Genomic DNA, 24,736 nt, shown 5'->3' on the forward strand with positions numbered 1-24,736 from the left:
TGTTGGAGATAGTGTTGTCAAATGATCACAAGATGTCCTTTTATGAATACAAGGCAAAGCCGTGTGGTTGGCATATACTGCAAGCTTTATAGATGGCCTCCACAATCTGTTGCGCGAAAGTCGCCCTCTCGGAGCATTCTGATATTCAGCTCGGAGACTTTCTGACTACGCGAGCGAGAGCTGAGATTTTGCGTAAGCAAGTGTCCGAACGTGGCAAGGTCCTTGAGCCATTATGGTCAGCAAGTCAAGTACATTGACCATTATAGTCGTTTTACTGGAGCGTAATGTCGCTAGCTTGGGGTGGGACTCGAAGAAGTGAGGTCGGTTTGTTGCGGGGACCTTTTGGCTGAAAGAAAGCGGACTTTGGCCTGTGTTCCACCTGCCGTATCCGCCAACATCAGGAGCTTGAGATGCTGCCTATAATCGGGAGGTAGTTACCTGAGATGTGGCAGGAATCTACTGTTTGTGATACACATGCTAATCTAAAAGCAACGGCGTCTGCCGCGCACGAAACGCCACGCTCCATTATTCCCACGCCGCCTCTCAAACCGCCAGATATCATACACGTGAGCCTTAGTTGTACTGGGCGTAGGCCGCAGTCGAGTTGAACTTCAGGCCGCCGCGGATGACCTTCTCCACGGCGCTGAGGAAGTCCTTCTCGGTGGCCACCTTTCTCCTCGCGCGAATGGCGAACATGCCCGCTTCGGTCGCGACTGACCGCAGCTCGGCACCGGTGCTGTTGGGACACAGGCGCGAGATAAGCTCCCATCTGATGTCACGCTCGACGCTCATGCTCTTCGCGTGGATACGGAGAATGTTGGCGCGGCCTTCCATGTCGGGAAGAGAGAACTCGATCTTTCTGTCGATACGGCCGGGTCTCATGAGCGCAGGGTCCAGAGTCGAGGGCCTGTTGGTTGCGAACATGACCTTGATGTTGCCTCTGCTGTCGAAACCGTCGAGCTGTGTGATAAGTTCCAGCATAGTGCGCTGCACCTCATTGTCACCACCCGCGCCGTCATCAAAACGGGCACCTCCAACAGCGTCGATCTCGTCGAAGAAGATAATGCAAGCCTTCTTCGTGCGAGCCATCTCGAAAAGCTCGCGGACCATGCGGGCACCCTCACCGACGTACTTCTGCACCAGCTCAGAACCAATGACACGAATGAAAGTGGCGTCTGTTCTATTTGCGACCGCACGAGCGCAAAGAGTCTTACCGGTACCCGGAGGACCGTAGAGGAGAGCACCCTTAGGCGGGTCGATACCGAGATTGACAAAGCGCTCTGGTGAGAGCAAGGGCATCTCAACGACCTCACGCAGCTTCTCGATTTGCTCCTTGCAGCCACCAACGTCGCCATATGTAACATCGGGCTTGTCCTCGACCGTCATCATGGTAACGCTAGGGTCAATCTTGGGCGGAAGCGGGAGCATGATCTGGTACTTGTTGCGGTCGACACCAACGCGCATGCCCTCCTCGATATCCGTAGGACTCACGCGCTCGCCCAGGTTCACGACGAACTTCGCGATCTGCTTGACGTTGATAACGTACTTGCTCTTCTCGCTGTCTTTCTCGTCCGGGATGATCTTGGTGCATCGTGCGACTTGTAAGGGCTGCTCTTCGCTCATGCGTTGTCGGTCGGCTGCAATGTCCCATAGATGCGGCGGCGCAAGACCTGTGTCCGACTCTTTCACGCCGATCTTCTCATTTACTGATGTTTGCTTGTCCTTGATGTCTTTCTCGAGTTGCTTGAGGGCTGTGGCGTAAGGTGCGGAGTTGTATGTCTTGAGGACCTGGATATCTCTGCGATCACGTGTTAACGGCTATCGATCTCGGCGATCGTATGGCGGCACATACTCGTCTGTGAGAGGCGCGATCTTCTTCTCCTCCTTCTCATCGTCGTCAAAGCTCTTCTGGTGCTTCTCCCAGTTGGCGCCCCTCGCGGAAGGCATCGTGTTGGTTGGTGGCTATGTGACGGGCTGGGCGCTCAAATGAAGGCAGTTCCGTGGGATGTTCAGAGTTTGCAGTGCTCTGGAGTCTCGAAGTAAGAATTCCGAAATCCAGATGTCACGGGTTGTGGTAAGATTGGTGGTGTGAGGTGCAGAGCCGATGGGCGATGATGATGATGTTTGTAGACCAGCGAACAGCTGCAAGGCGACCGGAGGAGTGACGGCAGCACGTCTGAGGCTCAGCGGGATCAGCCGCGGCCCCCGCGCCCGAGCTTGAGAAATCGCGAGGGCTGCTGGAAATCCGCGCTGGGGATGAGGGACACGGCCAGGTAAACGAAACACACCACGTCCACCGGTACCCTCCGCGGAACGTCCTTCAATACCTCGCTACCCAGCCGGACGACACATAATTGTTCAACATGGCGCAAGGCGCCCCCAACCCTAACGCTGGCAACAACTCCTTCAAGGACAAGGAAAAGCCCACTGCCGTCCGCACTGCCAACATCACCGCCGCGAGAGCAGTCGCAGATGCGATTAGAACTTCTCTCGGCCCTAGGGGCATGGATAAGATGATCCAGACTGGCAAGGGCGAGACAATCATCACCAACGACGGCAACACTATGCTCAGGGACATGAGTGTGATGCACCCCGCTGCGAAGATGCTGGTCGACCTTGCGAACGCTCAGGATATCGAGGCTGGTGACGGAACCACGAGTGTTGTCGTTATCTGCGGTTCATTGCTGGGTGCGGCCGAGAAGCTGCTGGCGAAGGGTATCCACCCCACCATCATCAGCGAGTCTTTCCAGAGAGCGGCCGCTGAGGCTGTCAAGGTGCTCGAGGGCATCTCCACTCCTATCAACATGGCCGACAGACAGACTCTCCTCAAGGCTGCATCTACCTCTCTTTCCTCGAAGATTGTCTCGCAAGAACCGAAGCTGGCTCCCATGGCTGTCGACGCTGTCCTCCGGACGATCAACCCCAACAACGCACAGAACGTCGACCTCAGGAATATCAGGATTCTCAAGAAGGCGGGCGGTGTCATTGACGACAGTGAGATGGTGGACGGTCTCGTTCTGCAGCAGCAGGTGGTCAAGAGCGCGGGTGGTCCCACACGGATAGAGAAGGCCAGGATCGGCCTCATTCAGTTCCAGTTGAGCCCGCCTAAGCCTGACATGGAGAACCAGATCGTGGTCAACGACTACAGGCAGATGGACAAGATTCTGAAGGAAGAGCGCACCTACCTGCTGAACATGGTCAAGAAGATCAAGAAGGCCAAGTGTAACGTGCTCCTCATTCAGAAGAGCATTCTGCGCGACGCCGTGAACGACCTTTCTCTTCACTTCCTCTACAAGCTTGGCATTATGGTTGTCAAGGACATTGAGCGCGACGAGGTGGAGTTCATTTGCAAGTCTACTGGCTGCAAGCCCATTGCGGACATCGACAGCTTTACCGAGGACAAGCTGGGCTCGGCGGACCTCATCGAGGAGACCAGCAGCCTGGGCTCAAGAATCACGAGAATCACTGGCATCAAGCAGACCAACCCCACTGCCGCGAAGACCGTCTCCATCGTCGCTCGCGGCGCCAACCAGCTCATTCTCGACGAGGCTGAGCGCAGTCTACACGACGCTATGTGCGTCATCCGTTGTTTGGTGAAGAAGCGTGCCCTCCTGCCTGGTGGTGGTTCGCCTGAGATGGCGGTCTCCACTCACCTCGGCAAGGTCGCTACCACTGCTCCTTACCCCGACAGCATCTGCTGGAAGGCGTTCGCCGATGCGTTGGAGCTGGTGCCTGTCACGCTTGCCGAGAACGCAGGTCTGAACAGCATCAAGGTCGTTACGGAGCTGAGAGCGCGACACGCCAAGGGCGAAACCAACGTAGGCGTGTCCATCAAGCGCGGCGGTGTCGGCATCATGGGTGGAGAGGACAAGAACATGGCCGGCGAGGGCGTCATGCAGCCGCTGCTCGTCAGCACCAGCGCCATCGAGCTGGCCAGCGAGACGGTGAAGATGATTCTCAGAATTGACGACATTGCCCTGTCGAGATAGAGTAGCCGACAGACGTGAAACGGAAGAAACATACTGTATGACAAATTTCGCGGCGTCTTGCAACGCAGCTTAGTCCTTTGCCTTTCAGCTCTCCTTTATTCGATGCTTCCTTACCCTCTGCTTTCGTGGTCGTTCGAGCCCATCTTGGCTTGGGCTTGGGCTTGGAGGGGGCCGCTAAGACTGATGCCTTGGAGCAGCTCATCGTCGTCGCCATCACCGCTGTCGATATCAACGGATGTCGCCGACAAGTAAGTAGTCCATTGATACTGACCATTCGCCAATCGGAACTCATTTTGCCTAGGTGTGATTGACAGTTGCAATGGTATAAGCCACGGCCGGCGGTTGCCACCGGCTTTACCTCCAACCTTATCTCTGCCTTGCCATGCGGTATCTGCACTATGAAACTCTACGCACGTGTTCTCGTGATGGAGTCGCTTGAAGGTCATTCGCTAGCCTGCTGTAAGGCGACGCTTGGGCTGCGCCGGGCATCTTCTCTGCATCTTCCCTTGCAGCACGTTGCACCAGACATGCGCCAACCGACAGCCCCGGCCGGTCACGAGTGTCCGAGTGACCGGTGTAACGGGCATGTATAACCAAGGCAAGCTTTCTCTCTGGTGTGCTCCGCGGCATCCCACTGCCTCCGGTCAGGTCTCGGCTAGGCAGGCCGATGTCAGAACGCTCTCCCGTCCGCCGAGCGATGCCAGCACACCCTCTCAGCCACCCACCCCGGCCGTATGACGGCGAGGTGCACCGAGTCAACTGATGCAAAGGCTCGGCTACTGTCTCCAGCCCGAGGTGACTTTCAGCTCTGAGAGCTCTCAGCTCGCAAGCGCCGGGCGAGCTCCCCGCATGTTCACGTGTCGCGCTCATCGCTCACTACTGCAGCATCGGACCCATCTCTCCAATACCAACGACCATACACTTCCCACGCACCCGGCTCCGATCCCGGGAGCTGTACCCTATGACTCCTGCATGCATGCTGTCGGTATTAGCCTTGTGAATCGCTGCTAGTGGGCGGCATTATGTCTTGTGCCGAGGTGTGCCTTGCTAGCACTGAGGTAGGTTGTTTATGATATGACGCGATGTCGGCGTGCGAGGGATCCTTCGACGTGTGGTATATGAGCTCTGAGCTTGGGAGAAGGGCTCCCTTCTTTTCTTTTCCAAACCACACTTCCAACCCACCACAATATACCTCACATCAGCTTGCAGCAATTTTAGACTTACAACGGACTGGCCTGTATCAGCGTTTCGTTCCACAGACGAGGCAGTGGTACTAAACCACAGCTTCGATCGACAGCTCCCGTCAGCTTCTATCGCTCAACAGCATCACGGAACTATAACACCGTCCTCGGAGGCTATCATTCAACATGTCTACTCCAAACCAAGACCAACTGATGAGATCCTTGTTCATGGACATGTGTCCGAAGCGCGTTCCAGCCGAAGGCGACCGATACAGGAAACCACAGTTCAACGAAGCCATTTGCGGCTGCAGCTGTGGATGCTCATGCTGCCAGAACCGCGACAAGGATAGTGACAGCCAGTACCAGTCTGGTACATCTTCGCCAGTTCGCGGCCGCTCGCGAACGCCTAAGGACGACTGTACCAACGGCAACGGCAAGCCGATCGACTCCCGTCCAGTTCCAAGGGCAGTCGAAACATCTCACGTTCACAAAGCCGCTTCATCAGTGGATGGCCAAGAGGGTCTAGCAGGCTACCAGCAGGAGAAGCTCCCAGCTGTCTCCGCCAAACACGCAGACTTCCGTCCTCAAGACGCGATTGAGCAATGGCTCGCTCATCACCAGCTTCCGGACCAAGCATACTGCTTCCCTGCTTCACCGGAAGCTTCTATGCTCGTTGAGGCCACCAACGTCGCTCCAAGCCTTACATCTTCTGGTGTGCTGCCACCGCTTGCAGCTTCCTCCAGCGATCTCGTCAGGTTCTCTGGAACTGGATTCGAAGATGTCCGAGGCCCAATGCAGACACCGACGTGTGCTTTCACGCCCCTGTGGCTGAACCATGAACTGAGATACTGCCGCAACTTGAGGTTTGGAGATGTCATGGGGCCTGCTGCAGGATACCCGGCTACGCTCGAGATGGAGGACGATGAGATGATAGACGTTTGAGTACATTTGGACGAGACTGTCACGGCCATACCCGAGTGAGCTTCCGTTTTTTTTTGAGCGATTACTGTACGATCTGACGGCCTTACTTTCATTGTCATTACTTTTCGTTGCTTGCCTTGCTTTTGTGGTAGAGCGTTCTGCATCGGAGAGTGTATTAGCTAGATTTCAAGATATGTATTAGCACGCAGACAAACGCTATGTTCAGCAGATGTATTTCTCCGCTTCTACTGTCCCGGCAAAACCTTCATACGTCCATCCGTATGCTGACTTTGGCAAGTATGGTGCCTGCCTTTACAAGCCGATGTGGCCTTCCACCCAGGCGTCGTGATAATAAGGCAAGCACTCTTCCTATTTTAAGGTAGTCCAGCTCGAGATTTGTTCCCCAGAAAGTCGACATTGATCGGGAAAGTACCATGTGGTAGTTGCTTGCAAATGTTTCTGATCGACGGCATGGCATGCACGCAATGCAATCGACACATCAATACCACGCATCTCACGTCCATCCTTCGATTCTTACCACCGCGCGCGACTGCAATTATTGTGGTAGTCGATACTTCCTTACAAGCGATTGGTTGAAACTTCGCTAGAAACACAAGATGGGAGTCAGGAGTACTTTGGTCCGCTTAGACAGGGAGAGAGAAGACGACCCGGATGATGAGGAGGAGAACGTTCAGGACGAGGAAGGCGAGTCAGAGTCAGGTTCCGCAGATCAAGACGAAGAGGGCGATGAAGAAGAGCCACAATCGGGTCCCGCAGACCAAGACGAGGAGAGCGACGAAGACGAGCCACAATCGGACTCCATGTCCCCAGAAGACGATCACGATACCCTCCCAGCGCACAGGATCCCACAACAAGCAACTACACCACCAATCGCGCCACGCCTGATCAGACGATCCATTCTACCCATCCCCTCATACCTCACAGTCGTCCGCTACGCCCCTCCCGACTCCCCCAGCAGCCCTCTCCGCAAGCGCCATCAAGCCTCCCTCGAAATATCCGCTCCCCCAATGGAGAAGCCCAAATTCCTCCTCAAGGGCAGCGCCATCTCAAACCCCGATTATACCCACAGGCATCCCTCGATCCAGTACCGCGACATCGAAGTCGACGCCTTCTTCCACGCCCAGTGGACCATGTACGACGCCGCCATGCGCGAAGGCATGGGTGGCGACGGCGACGAAGATGGGTGGAGAATGTGGCCGCGGAGCAAGAACGAAACGCGCTACGCGTGCGCGTAGTGCACGTACGTCGCGGAGAAATTCCCGGGCGAGACTTGCTCGTGGAAGCCGCCGAAGGGGAATATCCCTCAGGGCGTCGTTAGCGCGTGTTCGAGGTGTGCGAGGGACGGGGCGTTCTGTATCGTGCCGTCCGATGATGGGCCGACTGTGCTGCCGTTTCCGGAGGCGCTGTGGGAGGGGACGGAGGAGAGGGATCCGACGAGGTTGGGATATTGGGTTCATAAGTTTGAGTAGGAGGTGGCTTGGAGGTTATGGTTTGGGTTGCGAGTGTGGAAGACGTTCCATTTTTTCGTCTGCTTTGGATGTCAATTACATTCAATCATTAGCTCTCTCGGGTCAATTCAAGGCTGCCTTTCTCAGCTTCCTTTCGGGTAGTCGGTCGAGTCGATCATTAATCGGTTCTCCTTCAAGTACTCCAAGGTACTCGTGCACTTTCCCTCAATCGCGTGCCTCGCATCACTTCCCAGCACCAGCCTCATCGGCACCTCCTTCACCGTCGCCAAAGACAGCACATCGACAATCATTTTCGCACCCTTCACCAAGTCGCCCGGCTGATTGTTATCAGTCTGCTCCAGCGCCGCTCTCACCTGGCCCACAGCCGAGTCGTCGTAGTCCTTGATCCGAGTCTGCGTCTGCACCCTTGCGCCGGGGTTCAAAAAGCCCGTGCGGAAGTACCCAGGCTCAATGGCACAGACGGCGACGTTGAAGGACGCCATTTCGGCGCGCAGAGACTCTGCCAGGCCTGAGACGGCCCATTTCGTGGCGCAGTAGAGGCCTGCGGCTGGGCCGCCGTGCCAGGAACCTAGGGAGCCGAACAGGGCGATTGTGCCGGAGCGTTGCGTGCGCATGTAGGGGAGGAAGGCACGGGTGGCGTTTAAAAGGCCGAGGACATTGGTGTTAAAGAGGTCGAAGGTTTCTTTTGGGCTGCGATTGAGGTTCTTGTTCAGATGACGATCCCTGAAGGTGGATAATTAGGGCTAACGAGCTTACCTTGCTTCCTCGATCGCGCCTTCGAGGATGTAGCCTGCTGCGTTGATGAGGACATCGAACCGGCCGACTTGAGCGTACAGGTTGGCAACGGTTGAGCGGATTTTGTCAAGGTCATGGGTTACGTCTAAGTCGGCCGTGATAGCTCCTTTGCTTTTCAGCTCCTCAAGCTTGGAGGAGTCGCGCGCTGTGGCAACGACGGTGAAGCCGCGGTTCAGGGCTTCTAGAGCAACGCCTTTGCCGAAACCACTTGAGGCGGCGGTGATGAACCAAACGGGAGCAGACATTATGGTGGGCGTGAGTGGATGGTACAAAGATATAGTAGCAACAAGTGGCTTTCAGTCCGCGTGTGTTTGAAAAGGGTGGAAATGAGATAATGGAATCGTAGCAAAAGGTTGTTGTGGATATTTCAGGCTTTTTATGCCGTCTCGCGGCGTCTTCGTAAGCTGTGTTGAGCGGGGATATCATACGGCGTTGTCAGCAATCCCCGCTTCATTGCGGAGCTGGTCCTTTGAGCCATTGCTTTTTCTCCGAGTTGCAGGTTGGGTACAAGCAGTCGTGCTTTGGGGATGCGGTCGCTGTGGCTTGCCAAGATCTGCAGTCAGCCTGCTGCCGCAGCGGTTGGTCGCTCACGGTTGGGCGCCTGCCGTCGTAGCGAGGCTTGGCGATGGACATATCCTGTCTTAAATCCTGAGGTACGAGGTAAAGGTATCGCCTCAGCCCTTTCTCTCGCGGAATGCGACTTGTGTCGGGAGGCGGAAGCTGGCGCAGAACATACGTTTCTTGGGTGCCACATCGCGGACGTCGTGTACCTCAACTCCACCCTCCTCGATTTTACCGGGCTTCATCTCAAAGTCCAGTTGGTTTGTAATCTCCTGGCAGATTTTCTTGCCTTCCTCCACGTTGTCGTCAGACTTGGTGCTGAAGCAGTAAACGTGCACGAGCGGCATCTTGGTACCCTCGGGCAGCTCTTTCTGCAGCTCAGGCGGGTAGAGGCCACTGAAGTTGTTCAGGAAGTAGATGGCAGTGGCTGGCAAGTTCATGACGTAGTGGTCAAAGACCTTGGGTTCGTACAATGTCTTGAGGATTTCTGGCTTTTGCTTTGCCGGTACCTCTTTACGCGACATCTTCTTCGTGATGTCCACCTTGCGGTTTGACTTGAGGAGAGCTTCGGCAGACGACGGGATGAAGGTCTTTCCATCTTCGTTGAAAGGAAGTACATAGTCTTGTACTTTGTTTCGCTTAACAGCATCAAGCATGCAGGCGTAGCTTTCCGGGTTCAAATCGTTGGCCCAGACGAAAATATTCTTTTTTCCAGCAGGCACAGCGAACGGGCCAATTCCAGCCATCACGTCGCACACCGCCTCGCCTTCCTTAAACATGGCCACCAAGCGCCGGTGCTCCGTGTTCAGACGAGTATTCCAGTAGACCTTGCTGTAGTCGAACTTGAAAGTGCAGTTTTCTTCCGACACTGTGACGTTGAGGTCGTCGGGCCCAGCCAAAAGTTCGTACTTGAAGGTGCGGAATTCGCTCTCCTCCCCGACATCGTCAACTTTGTTGATGACTGTCTTCACACCAGCATTCTTGTCCAAGAGGATCTCTGCAATGAGGTATTTATACTTCAGGTACTCATCGCGGAGGTTGAGATGAGCGACGTGACCGACTTGAGAGAAACCGGACGGAATTTCGCCTTGCTCGTCCTCGGGCAGAATTGCTGAGATGATGTCGTGATATGTCCAGTAGTCGTAGTCCAGAGTCAATTCGTAAGGAACGATCGAGATGAGCTCCTGCTTCGCAAGCTCGCTAAGAATAGGAGAGCTCGCCGGCGAGTCACCCTCAATCTGCTTTGAGACCTCCGGTTGGAGCAGAACACATTTCTTTCCAGACTTCGCCCGGTCAGGGTCAGGATCTGGATACACGCTCCCCAGTCGCTCCTGGTTCAAAGCAATTTTTCCACGCTCGAGTTCGCCCCTGACCCGAGAGATGGTTTTGTTGTCGAAGATCCGAGCTGCCTTGACCGGAATGACTTTCTTGAAAAAGCTCCGGTCCAGAGTCTTCATCGACCTGTTGATCGGGGCGCGGAACATCTCGTCTGCCATCAGATGCGACGTGAAGTGCGTGTACCGCGAACAGATGGCCGATGCGTGCTTTGAGCTATCTTGCGGAAATTTGGCGATGTTCCAATGACTCAGGAGCGACACTTGAAATGCGACTCGTCAAAACTTTTGGTCGCTCTGGGATCGCCTCTTAACACGCGAACTTGGGCGGTTTCACGAGAATTAAGTCGTACGCAAACAATATCTTGTGTTGATCGTCTAGTCACAGCATAAACCTTGCCAGTGAATTTCACTCCCGGTCACCTTAAACATCCTTCACCAATTGGGCAGCCGTATCGGGTTCCTGCCAGGCTCGGCTCGCTAGCTCCGGATTGGCCCACAAGTTCGCGACTCCACGCTCCACCACGCGTGAGAGCGAGGGTACCAGGGCATAACATCATACTGGCCTCCCTTTAACACATTTCACTTTCCGACCTCACCCATGCCCTTCCCGCTTCGCCTGGATCCTTGAACTCCGCTGGACAACACCGCGCTGCTCGGTCGCGTCAGACTGCTTCCACCTATGAAATCGCGATAACTAAGAGGCCACATTCACCATGTCGCCGGTCAGCGGAGGAGGAGGAGGAAATATTAAGGTGGTGGTGAGAGTGCGACCGTTCAACTCGCGCGAACATGCTCGGAACGCAAAATGTATCGTGGCTATGAAAGGCACGCAGACGACTCTCAAGCCACCACCGCAGGATGGAAAGAACAAGGCGGTCAAGGGCGCCGAGGGGCCCAAGACGTTCGCGTACGACAAAAGTTACTGGTCCTTCGACAAGAAAGACGATAGCTATGCCGGACAGGAGAATCTCTTTGCGGATCTCGGACAGCCGCTGCTCGACAATGCTTTTCAGGGCTACAACAACTGTATCTTCGCCTACGGCCAGACGGGTTCGGGAAAGAGTTACAGCATGATGGGATACGGCGAGGAGGAAGGTGTGATCCCGCGCATTTGCAGAGACATGTTCGACCGGATCGACGGCATTCAGACGGACAACTCTATGAAATGCACGGTCGAGGTGTCTTACTTGGAAATCTACAACGAGCGCGTGCGAGACTTGCTCAACCCCAGCACAAAAGGCAATTTGAAAGTCAGAGAGCATCCTTCGACTGGTCCGTATGTGGAAGATTTGGCGAAGTTGGTTGTCCGGAGTTTCATGGAGATCGAGCACCTCATGGACGAGGGCAACAAAGCCAGAACGGTCGCAGCGACGAACATGAACGAGACTTCTTCGCGATCGCACGCCGTCTTCACCCTCACTCTGACCCAGAAGAGACACGATGCGGAGACAAACATGGATACGGAGAAGGTCGCGAAGATCAGTTTGGTGGATTTGGCTGGTTCTGAACGTGCTACCAGCACCGGAGCTACAGGTGCACGGCTGAAGGAAGGTGCGGAGATCAACCGTTCGTTGTCAACACTTGGACGTGTCATTGCGGCTTTGGCAGACGCAAGCACGGGTAAGGTCAAGGGCAAGGGCTCACAAGTCCCCTACCGAGACTCCATCCTCACCTGGCTGCTGAAGGATAGTTTGGGTGGAAACAGCTTGACAGCCATGATTGCAGCTATCTCGCCTGCGGATATCAACTTCGAGGAGACACTCTCGACATTGCGTTATGCCGATAGCGCGAAGCGCATCAAGAACAACGCAGTTGTCAACGAGGATCCGAATGCCCGCATGATTCGCGAACTGAAGGAAGAGCTTGCCCAGTTGCGCTCCAAGCTCAGCACAGGTGGCGCCATTGCCGGCGAAGAGTACAGTGCGGACACGCCTCCGGAGAAACAAATGGTCTCGATCACATCACAGGACGGCACTGTCAAAAGGGTGTCGAAAGCGGAGATTACTGAGCAGCTCGCACAGTCGGAGAAGCTCTATGAGGACCTCAATCAAACATGGGAAGAGAAGCTCACCAAAACCGAGTCGATCCACAAAGAGCGTGAAGCGGCTTTGGAAGAACTGGGTATCAGTATCGAGAAGGGATTCGTGGGAATGAGCACACCGAAGAAGATGCCCCATTTGGTGAACTTGAGCGATGATCCTTTGCTCGCCGAATGCCTTGTGTACAATTTGAAGCCTGGAACAACGACCGTGGGTAATGTGGAATCAAATCCTGCTCCTACGGAAGGCGAAGGCGAAACGTCATCCACGGTTGATATTCGTTTAAACGGGTCCAAGATCCTCCACGACCATTGTACCTTCGAGAACGTCGACGGTGTAGTCACTGTGGTTCCAAAAGACGGTGCGGCTATTATGGTCAACGGTCTGCGAATAGAGTCACCACAACGTCTCCGATCGGGTTACCGCGTGATTCTAGGCGACTTCCACATCTTCCGTTTCAACCATCCGCAGGAAGCACGAGAAGAGCGGGCGGAGCAGGGAAGTCTGCTCAAGTATTCCGTGACTGCCGAGCAGCTTGACTCTCCTACACCCCAAAATGGCCACGTACGGACTGCGAGCAACTTCAGCCGAGCCATGTCGGAGATCGACGGCGAGAGCTCACCTGGGGCTGACTCGCCAATACCGTTCCGGGGTCAAGGCCGAGATAGCGATTGGAGCTTTGCACGCCGCGAAGCAGTTACTGCGCTGCTTGGCCCTGATCAGAAAATATCGAGCCTCACGGATGACGAGCTGGACGTGCTTTTTGAAGACCTGCAGCGGGTGCGTGCAGTCCGAAAGGCTAGGCCCGAAGGCCGATTGTTTGACTCAAACGGCGGCGATGAAGATACAGACTCAGTGACGTCGCAACAGCTTCCGCTTCGTGAGAAGTATCTGAGTAATGGAACTCTTGACAATTTCAGCCTTGACACTGCTCTCACGGCACCCTCGACGCCACAGAATATGGAAGAGGACGAGCAGTTCAAGCAGGCTCGCAGTAATATGCAGGAGCAGCTCGACAAGCAGAAGGAGGAGTTCCACCAGAAGCTGACCAATGCGGAAGATGGCAATGTCGAGATTACTGACATCCGTGCTGAGAAAGCGAAGATGGAAGAGGAATTACGCCAGGCCAAAGAGCAGATGCAAAAGCAGTTGGCGGATCAAAAAGCCGAATTCGCAAAACAGCTAGCCGATATCAGAGCGCCGCCAAAGCGACGGACCAGGAGCGACGGAAGACCTATATTCACAGAGCGCGACATCTATCTCGCAAAACATGTATTAGACCACTGGCGCCGACATCGCTACATTTCCATGGCGGCATCTGCGCTGCGAAATGCCAGCACGCTCAAGGAGGCACAGGTCATGAGCCAACAAATGGAACGCAGCGTCGTTTTCCAGTTTGTCGTCGTCGACCTTGGCTATACATTTGGCTCATCCTACGATTTGGTTCTCAACGGTGTCTCGGCTGAAGAAAGCAACGATCCCGAATTGGAAGATGCCGTGAAGCCATGCCTAGGAGTGCGTGTTGTTGACTTCAAGAACAGCGTTGTCCATCTCTGGTCTCTTCAGAAACTCCACGCGAGGGTGAGAGTGATGCGGCAAATGTGTCAATACCTGGACCGTCCGGAGTACATGCAGCATTTCCGTTTGGAGAACCCGTTTGAAGAGACTTGCATGCCAGAGTATACACGTGTCGGAGATGCCGATATACCACTGGCGGCCGTCTTCGAATGCCGAGTACAGGATTTTACTCTCGACGTATTCTCCCCTTACACTTCCTCGGTAGTGGGCATTGTGAGGCTCAGCCTTGAGCCCTCGTCAGCAGAGGCACCAAGCTCGACGCTGAAATTCAATGTGATCATGCACGAGATGGCTGGATTCTCAGAACTGGAGGGCAGTAATGTACATGCGCAGCTATTCATTCCTGGCGTGTCAGAAGAGGGTGGCGCCACAACAACATCTCTTATCAGCGACTTCGGCGATGCTCCCGTACGATTCGAAAGCGTGCACTCGATGAGCTTGCCTCTTTCGGCGCCTCGCGAGTCGAGCCTGCGAGTCAGCATTTTTGCCAAAGTAACATCTATGCACCTTGACAAGCTTCTGAGTTGGGATGACATGCGCGATGCATCAGCAAGGCCGAAGCCGCAGCGAAATCACTCACGACTGCCCGAAAGTGAATACTATTCTGAGGAACGTCACGATGTCTTCGCGAGGGTGCAGGTCCTTGAGATTGGCGAGGATGGTTCGTACCAGCCTGTGGAGGTGGTACAGAATAACACGCTCGACAACGGCGCCTACCAACTGCATCAAGGGCTGCAGCGACGTGTGGTGCTGCATTTGGCGCACAGCTCTGGAGACACCCTTCCATGGGAGCAGGTTACGGAGTTTCGCGCTGGGCATGTGCATCTTCTGGACAAATCAGGTGCCGTGTCTGATCTCGACAGTGGACAAGCCGACGTTGTCCTGCCACTGGTCTCGCCGCCGATCATTCGCACCAACGATGACGGCACGACTCAAGTCAAGATGGTGGGCCAGTGGGACTCCAGCGCACACAACTCGCTACTACTCGACCGTCCTACAGTTGAGAACTACCGGGTGCAGCTTTCCCTCAAATGGCAGGTATTGTCGCCTCGCACCATCCACCCGATGAAATTCAACCTCGACATCGCCGTCCAAACGCGACCACGCACTTGGTTCAGGCAGAACTCCCTCCTCGCCCAGCTGTGGCAAAACACCCGTGTCGTACACTCCTGCACCGCAAACTACTCCATCACCCTGAAGCCCACAGCCGCAAAGCGCGCCGGCGACCTCTGGCGAATGGACACGACAGGCGAGTACATCTCAGGCGAGGAAATGCTCAGCGGTTGGGCGCCGCGAGGCATCTCCCTCATCCGCGACTTCATCGACCTCCGCCGCCGCCAACGCCGCACGGCCGAAATCGAAGCCGCCCGCGGCGTCCTCAGCCTCGGCGCCCTCTCGCCCCCCTCCCGCCCAACGCCCACCGAACAAACCCAACCGACCGAAACCCAACAAGCCCTGGCCCAGAAATTCCTCTCCCTCTGGCTCACGCCAACCCCCAAATCCGACTCCCTCCTCCTCCGCTCCAACACCTCCTCTCCCGACCCCACCACCCAGCAGCACCCCACATCCTCCTCCTCCCACTCCCCCGGCGAGCACTCCCCGCCCCCCGCCCTCGCCGCCCTCGTAACCCACAACCCCAAGGCCCCCACCGTGCTCAAATCCGGCTGGCTGCTCGCGCCCGACGCCGCCGGCGCGCGCTGGATCAAGCGCTTCGCCGAGCTGCGCCGGCCCTACCTGCACCTGTACGCCAGCGACGGCGACGAGGTCGCCGCCATCAATTTGACCAACTCGCGCATCGACGCGGAGCCCCAGGTCGCGCGCCTGCTGCAGCGCGACAAGGTGCGCATGGAGGTGTGGGCCGTGTACGCGGTCAACAAGGCGTGGCTGTTTGCGGCGCGCAGCGATCGCGAGAGGGGGGAGTGGATTTGGGCGGTCGACAGGAGTTATGTTCTTGGCGGGGGATGATGGGATTCTTTGGTTGATGGATGGATTGGTTGGTTTTTTTTTTTTTTTTCTTCTTTCGAGAGCGGGCGGGGCGGGCATGCTTGTTTTCGCTGTGCTGTGCCGTTTGAGCCTTGCTTTTGATTTCTTCTTTTGATTTCTTTTTCTTGCAGGTCTGAAGACGCGCATACGCGTGCGTCGTCGTCGAAAGATTTAGGTTTTGATACCCACCCCCCAGATCGAAGTATTTATTATCATTTATTACTAGGACATCAGCCATTACAAGACCGTGATTGGACATAAAAGTGGTGCCTTGCGTGCAATAGTGGCAGGATGCGTAGCATGTGTAGCTACCTTACGCGTGTAGCAGCGAGGGTAGGTAATAAGGTACCCATGGCGGAAGCTGATTTCCGGTCGAGAAACCCATTGATGATGACACAAGACGTCTACGGCAAACGTGGCAGCGTGGGCTCTGGAAATTGGGAAGTCGTGGAGCGGAGCAGGATGCGGAGTCGGAGTCGGAGAAAGAGTGCATTAAATCCACCTGTACCATCCTCGTCCATCGGAGAGAAAAGATCGTAGCGACGTCTCGAATTCCTCTTCTCTCATGCCAGTAGTGAATAAAGATCGAAAAAAAAGCTCGCTCTCGCCAGAACGCACTCAAAAACCATAATAACAGTGACAAATCCCCCCTCCCCACATTCGACTTTTGTATAATAAACCCATTCCCCAAAAACGAAAATCAATCAACCCAAGACCCAGCCCTCTAAGCCGAGTCCGAACTCGACCCCTCGCGCCCGCCCTTCTCGTCCTCCTCCAAAAGCGCCTCCTTACCAGCGCCATTCGCCTGCGCAGCCTTGACGGGGCTCAGCGGACCACTGCCGTTGCCCTTCGCGTTGCCGCCGCGGCCCTTCGTGCGCTCGAAGAACGTGCTGACCTCGGAAGACCAGCCGTCCTCGTCGACGAGATCCTCCTTGTTCTCCTTCTCCTCCGCGCGCCGCGCCATGGCGGCCTCCCAGTCGCCGCGCATCTCCTCGACGCGCTGCTCGTAGTCGCGCGCCGCGTCGTAGTGCTTGCCGACGCCGCGCAGGCGCTCCCAGACGCTCAGGTGCTTGGGGTGGATCGCGACGCCGTGGTAGTCGGCCTCGCGGCCGTCGCGGATGTAGGCCCAGCGGCGCTCCTGCTCCTTCAGGTCGAGGCCGGTGGTGTCAGGGAGGAAGAGCCAGGTCAGCAGGGCGCCGGCGAGGCCGAACCAGGGGACGACGAGGAAGCGGGTGGGGACGTCGATGTAGTTGTACAGGACGGCGGCGAGGAGGGCGCCGAGCTTGCCGGCGGCGGCGGAGAAGCCGTGGGCCGTGGCGCGGATGGGGGTGGGGAAGACCTCGGCGGCGGCGATGAAGGTGACGCTGTTGGGGCCGAATTGGTTGAAGAAGGAGGAGAGGAAGTACATGGCCATGAAGGAGTTGATGCCGGCGCCCTCGGCGTAGTATTCGTAGTTGAAGGCGGGGATGACGAAGAGGATGAAGTCGAGCAGGAAGCCGATGATCTGCATCCACTTGCGGCCGTAGAGCTTGTTGTCGATCATGAAGGAGGCCAGGTAGTAGCCGCAGAGGGCGACACCGACGTTGACCAGGTTCCAGAGCCAGTTGGTCATGACGGACTGGCTGCCAGGGTTGAGCACGGAGATGAACTGGGCCTGGAAGAGCTTGTTGCCGTAGAAGAAGACGTCGTTGGCAAACCACGCGCCGGCGGTGGCGATGAGACGGGGTCCGAAGTAGCCGAGGGTCAGCTTGAGGGACTGGACGTCGTAGCCGGTGACGTGCTGCTTCTTCTTCGCGATGGCGAGCTGCTTAGAGGCAGACTTCATCTTGTAGGTACGGAAGTAGACGAGCCAGAGAGTGCCGACGGCCGGGATGGCGAACGACACACGGTAAGTCCATTGCACGGAGACCTTGGAGTAGGGTGGGTTTCCACTGCCGGAGTGGAAGATGAGAAGCAGCAGGATGAGGATGACCTGGTTGAGGAACTGACCCCAGCCCTGCATCAGGAAAGCGGAAGTGACCTTGCGGCCACGGTGGAGACGGTCATCGCGGGTGGAGACCTTTCCAGACCCGACTGCGTTCTCCATACCGGAGGTGGCAGTCATGGGGTACTCGCCACCGACACCGATGCCGTAGAAGAACAGGGACCAGACGTAGCAGATGACCCAGCCGTCTGAAAATAAGTTAGTCAATGTTCACCGCTTCAACCAAGATCGATCGACTTACTCAGAGTGACACCCCAAGCGGCAGTAAGCATGAGAAGACCGATGAACATGATGGTGGCATCCTGGATCAGACCGAAACGACGGCCCATCCAGTCACCGACGATACCGACGAGGATTTGACCAACAATGATACCGACGATTTCCAGATATTCGATAGACTGGAGCCAAGTCTCGTTGCAGACGGTGTGAGAGTCCCAGCAGCCGGGGAAAGCAGATGCAAGTAGAGGCTTGACGTTGCCGATGGAGAAGAGTACGTAACTGAAGGAACGTTAGTATCTGGGACGAAAAACGCAATTGCGAGATCAATCGTACCCTTCGAGAAGCAGACCGGCACCAGGAATGACCATGTTGCGCATGTAGTAACCAATAGGGCTGAGAGGGTCATTCTTGATCATGCGGCCGATGGAAGAGAGCTCCTTCTTGGCCTCCTGAGAGTCAACCTTGTTGACGAACTTCAGACGGCGCCAGAGGGGCATGTCGGCCCAGTAGGTGCCGGTCTCGTCGTAGCTGTCGTCGGGCAGGAGGAGCGACCTGAAGACGTCGGACTCGCTCTTGTTCATGTCCATCATGATGTCGGCGGTGGCGACGTGCTGGCCGCCCATGTTGGGGCCGTGAGGGGCGGCAATGCCATAGTCACGCATGGAGCTGTCGGCCATGGCTGCTATGCTGTGGTGCTCGACGATGTCGAGGCTTGGATGAAGTGAGGTGGTGCTAGGGCTCGCCTAGGGAGCAAGAGGAAGGCGATAGAGGGTCGATCACAGGCCTTATAAAAGAAGCTCACGACAAGCTTCGTAGTCGGGCTCGGCGGCGCCTTGCTCGGTGCGAGATGATGTAGCCCTACGGGCTAGGGGTGGGAGAGGGGTGGGAGTTGAGATTGAGTGCGGTGCAGAATCGCGTGTTCGCCGCGTGTGGCAGCGGCACGTTGTGCAGCAAAAGCTCGTGAGTGGCCGAGGAGCAGGGCTTCAGTGCGCAAGGATCCGGAGTCGATTAGGTCGACGGTTAGCACGCGGATGTTTCGGCCGCCGTCTGATCGCGTGGCGTTGCGATCTTGCTTGGCTGGTCGATAGGCGATGCTTGTTTCTGACGTCTGCGGATGTAATGGTATGCAGAGGGAAGAATGCTGCTGGTGAAGGCGCCCGTGGGAGAGGCGAGGTGCTTCTGAAAAATGAGCAGGGCCGCAATGATGAAAGGTGGGAGGCGGGCCGTTTTCTGCTATGGCCAACGTGTGGAGTAGGTGGGATTGAGTTTCAACGGAAGCCTCTGACAGTGCCAGTGGACGCAGCTGCCGCACGCCGCGCCCAGACGCCTGCGACGAATGACTAGCAGCAGGTGGCAGCGACGACGCCGAACCCTGTATGGCGTGGCATCGTTTTTTCGTCGTCGCTGAAGATCCGTCGGCGGACCAGGGTGCCGCAGTGCTGCCGCCGCCGCGAGAGCGATCTCGACGCCCGGGGACGTCTGTGCCTCTGGCATCGCCGAGACAGCGAGCATCTCCATGTCATGTCGCGGGCAGCCACGGAGGCATAGGCACGGCAGGCGGAGAGATGCCCTCGCCCAGCATGCACAAGAGGCCGACAGCCGGGCTTGGAGGCGACAAGCATCGCGATGTGCGGGCTTCGCTGTTCTTCGCGCGCCCGCAAGCCCCGATGGCAAACGCCCGCACGCCAACAAGCCAGCAAGGCGTGTCGTCTGGGACTGAGAAAACGTGCTGCAATGAGACACTTTAATTGGCTCGAGAACCAAGGCCCTCTGTGCTAAAAAACTAGTAAACGCAGAGCGCGGCTCTCAGCATGCAGGGCGCAGCTCCTCCGCAAGCCCGCGCCCATCGCTCGTCTGGCCCGCGGCAAGCGGCGGAGCAGGGCGTGGAGCCCGGTCACGCCGGTACAGACACCACGGACGACCGATCACCTCGCCCAGACACCCTCCGATGCTGCCGCCCAGCGTCGCACGAGCACGTGAAAGATGGCCCGAGATTGTCAAGAGCCGTCCTGCAATTACAGCGTCCGCCAGTGGTATACCAGCCGCGTTGACCAGTGAGAGCCATCCAGCGAGCCAGCAAGAAGAAAAAAACCCTGCATAAACGACAACGACGCCGCCACCAACGCCCTGGCGCTCGCCTACAAAGCTTGGCCTCCTCTTGACCGCCACGGCGGGCAGCGTCGCGTGCCCAGCTGCCCAAAGCAGCCGCCGAAGAGTCGCGTGCTCACTTGCCGCAAGCGAGCAGATGCGTTGAGCCGGCTAACTTCGCTCAAAACATCTGTGTGAAGCTGCACGTAAGTACGCGATATGCAGTCCCGCCGCCGCGAGAACCCACTCTCGTCTCGGAGCCCACTTCTGCGCGCGCGCACGCCCGGGGTAGATCAGGGACTGACTCCAGAGCCGCCCACTCACCGTCGCCTCCGCGTGCACGTGTGGGCGCCCGTTCTGGCCGTGGCCGGGCCATCCAGGTTCGGAGGGCGCGAGGCCAGATGCGAGGTGGGAAGGGGGACTAGGGAAGACTTACCTAATCGGCCATGGCGACGTTTCATTTCCAGCTACCTTATGCAGGACAGTGGCCGTTTTGGTGCCTTTTGGTAGGACATGCAGATCGGGGTCGTGGCTGGGACTGGTTTAGGCTCCGAACCTTGGGCTGGGGCCTCGGTATCTGGGTATATCGGACATTTGAGTGGACATTCTTGTGTCGAAGAGCCGTTGGGATGTCCAGCAGTGACATTCCGAGTGGATGCTGGTTTTAGCCAGAAGAGTGCCGGCCGGTATGGCTTGCTCGGGTTGCATTGCCGTGTGTTGTAGATACCTGCATTCTGCGGCGACGATGTCGGCATTTCATTTGTGTAGTCACTCGCTTGTGACAGCAATGGGCCGTGGTGTGATTGTACATATAGAAGGTTTGGTGGCACATGATGTCTCTAAGCTCTGCGGAACGCTTATCCAGTCCAGCATATGCCTCTTTCTTGCTCACAAGAGTACGAACGCCATATCTACCTTCAGCTGCATGTACTGGGCTGCTTTTGCAGTAAGCTTGTCGCCTGTTACTTGGGAGGCTCTTCGGCGAAGTCAGATATCGGAATAAGGTAGTCTAGCGGTGATGGTCGAGGGCTGGACTTGAGAGATGCTCAAGAAACGCCTAATGAGCCCCTTTGCGATCGAATACGGATTCATGTGCTGCCATCCCTGTATAGTAATCAATCGTAGTCTCATCAACAGGCGAGTGCGGGGGTGGTAATTCCTTTGCTACTCTGAGTGATGGTCCACAACGCTGGTAGTCCGTCGCATGTGTCGACTTCGATGCCAATCCAGAATGCGACCTTGAAGCGCTCACACCTCCTCCTCCGAAATCCAGAGAAAGCGATAGAAATCCAACTATACCCCAAGATCATGCATCTCTCTCTAAACAAGTACAACGCGTACTTGTCCACTTACCACGCGAATCCGCAAATCACAATAGAGTTGCAAGGGTTAGGGTTAGGGCGACACATCCCTCCCGCCCAGCCCAGCCCAGCCCATCCCATCCCATCCCAAAAGTTCGTGTCACGCCTCCCCGCTCCCGCCACCACCACCCACCTCCAAACCCATACAAACATACGCACACCACCAAAACCCACCATCAACCCCAATCAAACACCCCCCTCAACCTCCATCAGAAAAAAAAACACCCCATCAAAATGGCCCGCGGCCCCGAACTCCCCCCCTGGCTCCGCGCCGTGGCCGTCGCCTACGTCTTCCAGCTGCACATGCGGCCCAAAGACGTCCTGGCGAAACTCCCCATCTCGCGCCAGGCGCTCAGCCAGCTCGTGCAGAGGACCAAGGAGCGCGCGGGCGAGGGCGCCGAGTTGCCGGCGCTGATGGCGGCTGCGGCTGTGAGGCCGAGGTCGGGGAGGCCGAGGACGAAGGTTAAGGTCAAGGGGGGGAGGGGGAGGAAGGGGAAGGTGGGGGAGAAGGTGGTGGAGGGTGCGAGTGGGGGAGGAGAGGGTGAGGAGGGAGGGGTGCAGGGTGCTGATGGGGAGGGTGGGGAGGTGAGGATGCACGAGGGTGGCGGGCAGGATGTTCTTGTGGATGCGGGGAGGGCGGATGAACGATCGGACGAGCTTGCGCAGACTGGCGGGCGGGATGTTTCTATGATGGGCGGAGAGAGAGCGGATGAAAGACCGCACGAGGTTGCGCGAACGGAGACGATGCCGTCTTGAGATAGACCTTTGGGGGGAAAGGGTAGGTTATGTTTTATCTTTTGTGCTTTTGTTCTCAGCTGACAGCGTATAGCGTACAATTTCCTTCAAAAAGTCTAGGCTACTATGCTTCTGCCGAAAGAAAAGGGTTCGTGCTCTTGGTGGTATGGCCCCAACTTTCTCTGGCTGTAGTATATGACTTTCATTATATTGCCCGGAGTTATATCGAACGGAAAAAGGAAAAGAGAAGAAAAGGAGGCAGGGCGAAGCTGGTCATCCTGCAACCGCTTCCCCTGCTCCTCATGAATATTCGACACCGTTAAATGCACGCTCGGCCGTGGCCGGTTGCGATTTCTTAAAAGGAAAGTTCAAGGAGATGGACGTTCTTGTGCCAGGTGGAGGCGTTTAGGCAAGGAAGGCGAAGAGGCCGAGGACGGCACCGGCGGCGAGGCCGAGCTGGACCTTCAGAGCGCCGGCGGCGCTGTCGCTGCCGTCCGAGGAGTCGGAAGAGCTGTCCGAGCCAGAGCCGGAGCCGGAGCCAGAGCCAGAACCAGAACCGGACGAGCCAGAGTCCGAGCCGCCAGTCGAGCTGGAGCTGGACGAGGTGGTCATGCTGCCAGTGCCGGCCGCGGCGGTGCTGTTGCCCTGAGGGAAGGGAGCGCCAGCCGCGTCAGTGGCCGCGGATGCGGCAGAGGTTCCCGCGGTCGCAATGGCCGCAGTGGCAGATGTGACGGCGGCCGACGCGGCGGTCTCGGCAGACTCAACAGCCTCGGATGCGGAGCTGGTCAGGCCGGTGGCGCCAGTCGCGGCGGAGTCGACAGCGGACGAGGCAGCAGTTGCGGCAGAGTCGACCGCGGAAGAGGCGTCAGAGGCGGCGGCGTCGACGGCGCTGGAAACGGCAGTCGTGGCAGCCGCAGCGGCATCGGTGGCATCAGTTGCACCAGAAGCCACGGCAGAGCTGACGTCGGACGCAACAGAGGTTGCAGCCTCAGCGGCGGCACCAGTTGCGGAAGAGACGGCGCCTGGAGTTGGAAAGTCAGCGACGGGGTTCGATTTGAAGCTTCAATCGAGATGGACTCACTCTCAGCGCTGTCAGCAGCGGCCGCGGCCTGGTTGTGCTCAGGGGAAGTGGCCTGGTCGAACATGGAGGTGTCGTCCAGCGCGAAAGCGGTGGCCGCGAAGGCAACGACGACGGCAGCGGCGCGCATTGTGATTGAGTTTGGTAGTTGTTTGAAGATAGGGAAGGAGATGGTGCTGATCAGAAAGGCAGGCGGATGCGCTGGTGTTGATATATAGGGCTGACGGAGGAAGAAAAGGCTGGGGTAAAGACCGTGTGATGTGATGTGCGTAAGCTGTAGTGGTTGGGACGGCGAGGAAGGGAGGAGTTTTGAGCAACACGAAGGACGACGTCGTTTTCATGGCCATGCCACGCCATCATCCGTGGTCCTTGGCTGTGATTTGTTCCTTGCAGTAGACGAAACGCAGGCGTGGCGCTACCGTCTCCGTGCCCATGCTTAGCCCAACGTGCACCCCGACCCGGCTCCGCAGGCAAATCTAACCCAGCGATCCCTATAATGCGCCACGGGCTCTTCAGACAGTTGAAATGACGGCGGTGGAACGCTTTGGAAGAAACGACCAACGCCTTCACGAGAAACGTCTTTTCGCACAGCGTTTCCAGGTCGTTGGAACATACATTCGAGTCGAAAATAGACCAGTGGAGCACCCGATCATCCCAAAAAAGCAGCGTGCGTATGCACGAGGCTCTGCGATCATAGCCTCCTTCTGACGTCCGCGTCCCTGTCAACCCCTGCCGCGGCGCAGTGATCTCCATCACCAAAGGACCTCGCCAGCAATATCAGACCGCGGTCGGCAAGCGCTGACCTCTTACACGGCCTAGCTATACCGCTTGTGCCTTGACCGTTCTAGGCTTTTGTAATCCCATCTATATCCTACAAGTACGAACGCCACAATTGCTGGACTTCTGAACCTGTCTTTGCGCGACTCAGCCCCTCGGCGTGGTCGAGGAACGGGCAGGGACGCGCAAGCTGCAACGGCCCTCGCCTGCATAAGGTACCCGCCTGCCCGCCTCTGCCGACGCAGCCACCCGCGTCAGCCCTACGACTGAAGTGAAGCGACCGAGCCGAGCTGCCTCGTGGCTAGAAGGCCTGAGAACCGCGTCGTGGCCCTGCTAGCTGGGTGTTTACGTGTTGATGGCAGTTGGCACGATCTATTGTTTCTATGTTTGTGTGCATGTGCCCACTTTTGCTGTTCTGATTTTCGATCCTCACAGCCGACTTCCTGGCAAAGACGTTGCGCGGCTTCCCTTGGCCGCACGCCGAACTGCCCAACGGTGCACATCCTCTTCTGGCGGATTCACACAGGTCACATGTTGGCGATCAGGTGTGCCATCGGCTGTCGGAAGCCGTCTTGGCTTGGCGTGCTCGAGTCTCTAAGACATTGCTGCCTATCGTGACT

General features: G+C 56.9%; 8 protein-coding genes across 8 annotated transcripts; 3 read left to right on the forward strand and 5 right to left on the reverse strand.

The window, feature by feature from the left end:
- Positions 1 to 444: 444 nt before the first annotated feature.
- rpt1 (26S proteasome regulatory subunit 7-like protein) lies at positions 445 to 2,125 on the reverse strand. The gene is made up of 2 exons (XM_069376261.1): positions 1,853 to 2,125; positions 445 to 1,798 (listed from the first exon to the last, which is right to left on the reverse strand). The coding sequence occupies exons 1-2, from the start codon at positions 1,945 to 1,947 to the stop codon at positions 574 to 576; spliced, it is 1,320 nt and encodes a 439-aa protein (XP_069226659.1). The 5' UTR covers positions 1,948 to 2,125; the 3' UTR covers positions 445 to 573.
- A 238-nt stretch (positions 2,126 to 2,363) lies between these two features.
- On the forward strand, positions 2,364 to 3,989 carry WHR41_07658 (uncharacterized protein; the record flags this gene model as incomplete). The annotated part of the gene is made up of 1 exon (XM_069376262.1): positions 2,364 to 3,989. One exon carries the CDS (start codon positions 2,364 to 2,366, stop codon positions 3,987 to 3,989), a length of 1,626 nt encoding a protein of 541 aa, XP_069226656.1.
- Positions 3,990 to 5,356: 1,367 nt separating this feature from the next.
- WHR41_07659 (uncharacterized protein) lies at positions 5,357 to 6,112 on the forward strand (the record flags this gene model as incomplete). The annotated part of the gene is made up of 1 exon (XM_069376263.1): positions 5,357 to 6,112. One exon carries the CDS (start codon positions 5,357 to 5,359, stop codon positions 6,110 to 6,112), a length of 756 nt encoding a protein of 251 aa, XP_069226657.1.
- A 1,156-nt stretch (positions 6,113 to 7,268) lies between these two features.
- On the reverse strand, positions 7,269 to 8,621 carry WHR41_07660 (uncharacterized protein; the record flags this gene model as incomplete). Its single annotated transcript, XM_069376264.1, has 2 exons — positions 7,269 to 8,271; positions 8,338 to 8,621. 2 exons carry the CDS (start codon positions 8,619 to 8,621, stop codon positions 7,704 to 7,706), a joined length of 852 nt encoding a protein of 283 aa, XP_069226605.1. The 3' UTR covers positions 7,269 to 7,703.
- A 429-nt stretch (positions 8,622 to 9,050) lies between these two features.
- Positions 9,051 to 10,433, reverse strand: trm5 (tRNA (guanine(37)-N1)-methyltransferase; the record flags this gene model as incomplete). Its single annotated transcript, XM_069376265.1, has 1 exon — positions 9,051 to 10,433. One exon carries the CDS (start codon positions 10,431 to 10,433, stop codon positions 9,051 to 9,053), a length of 1,383 nt encoding a protein of 460 aa, XP_069226604.1.
- Positions 10,434 to 10,987: 554 nt separating this feature from the next.
- WHR41_07662 (uncharacterized protein) lies at positions 10,988 to 15,856 on the forward strand (the record flags this gene model as incomplete). Its single annotated transcript, XM_069376266.1, has 1 exon — positions 10,988 to 15,856. One exon carries the CDS (start codon positions 10,988 to 10,990, stop codon positions 15,854 to 15,856), a length of 4,869 nt encoding a protein of 1,622 aa, XP_069226603.1.
- A 742-nt stretch (positions 15,857 to 16,598) lies between these two features.
- On the reverse strand, positions 16,599 to 19,251 carry WHR41_07663 (uncharacterized protein; the record flags this gene model as incomplete). The annotated part of the gene is made up of 3 exons (XM_069376267.1): positions 18,411 to 19,251; positions 18,100 to 18,356; positions 16,599 to 18,046 (listed from the first exon to the last, which is right to left on the reverse strand). Exons 1-3 carry the CDS (start codon positions 18,752 to 18,754, stop codon positions 16,599 to 16,601), a joined length of 2,049 nt encoding a protein of 682 aa, XP_069226602.1. The 5' UTR covers positions 18,755 to 19,251.
- A 3,278-nt stretch (positions 19,252 to 22,529) lies between these two features.
- On the reverse strand, positions 22,530 to 24,091 carry WHR41_07664 (uncharacterized protein). The gene is made up of 2 exons (XM_069376268.1): positions 23,343 to 24,091; positions 22,530 to 23,283 (listed from the first exon to the last, which is right to left on the reverse strand). The coding sequence occupies exons 1-2, from the start codon at positions 23,467 to 23,469 to the stop codon at positions 22,667 to 22,669; spliced, it is 744 nt and encodes a 247-aa protein (XP_069226601.1). The 5' UTR covers positions 23,470 to 24,091; the 3' UTR covers positions 22,530 to 22,666.
- Between the last annotated feature and the right edge of the window lie 645 nt (positions 24,092 to 24,736).

The sequence above is a fragment of the Cladosporium halotolerans genome, assembly GCF_011745625.1.
Source record: "Cladosporium halotolerans strain TM138-S3 chromosome Unknown Sca34, whole genome shotgun sequence".
NCBI classification, from domain to species: domain Eukaryota; kingdom Fungi; phylum Ascomycota; class Dothideomycetes; order Cladosporiales; family Cladosporiaceae; genus Cladosporium; species Cladosporium halotolerans.

What these genes read in the sequence shown, in the direction of transcription:
- rpt1 (XM_069376261.1), bottom strand. Translation starts at nt 1,947, where the DNA reads ATGCCTTCCGCGAGGGGCGCCAACTGGGAGAAGCACCAGAAGAGCTTT. An exon ending in ATCGCGCCTCTCACAGACGA is followed by an intron (nt 1,799 to 1,852) that starts GTATGTGCCGCC and finishes ACGTGATCGCAG; the next exon opens with AGATATCCAGGTCCTCAAGA.
- WHR41_07664 (XM_069376268.1), bottom strand. Translation starts at nt 23,469, where the DNA reads ATGCGCGCCGCTGCCGTCGTCGTTGCCTTCGCGGCCACCGCTTTCGCG. An exon ending in CGCTGCTGACAGCGCTGAGA is followed by an intron (nt 23,284 to 23,342) that starts GTGAGTCCATCT and finishes TTCCAACTCCAG; the next exon opens with GCGCCGTCTCTTCCGCAACT.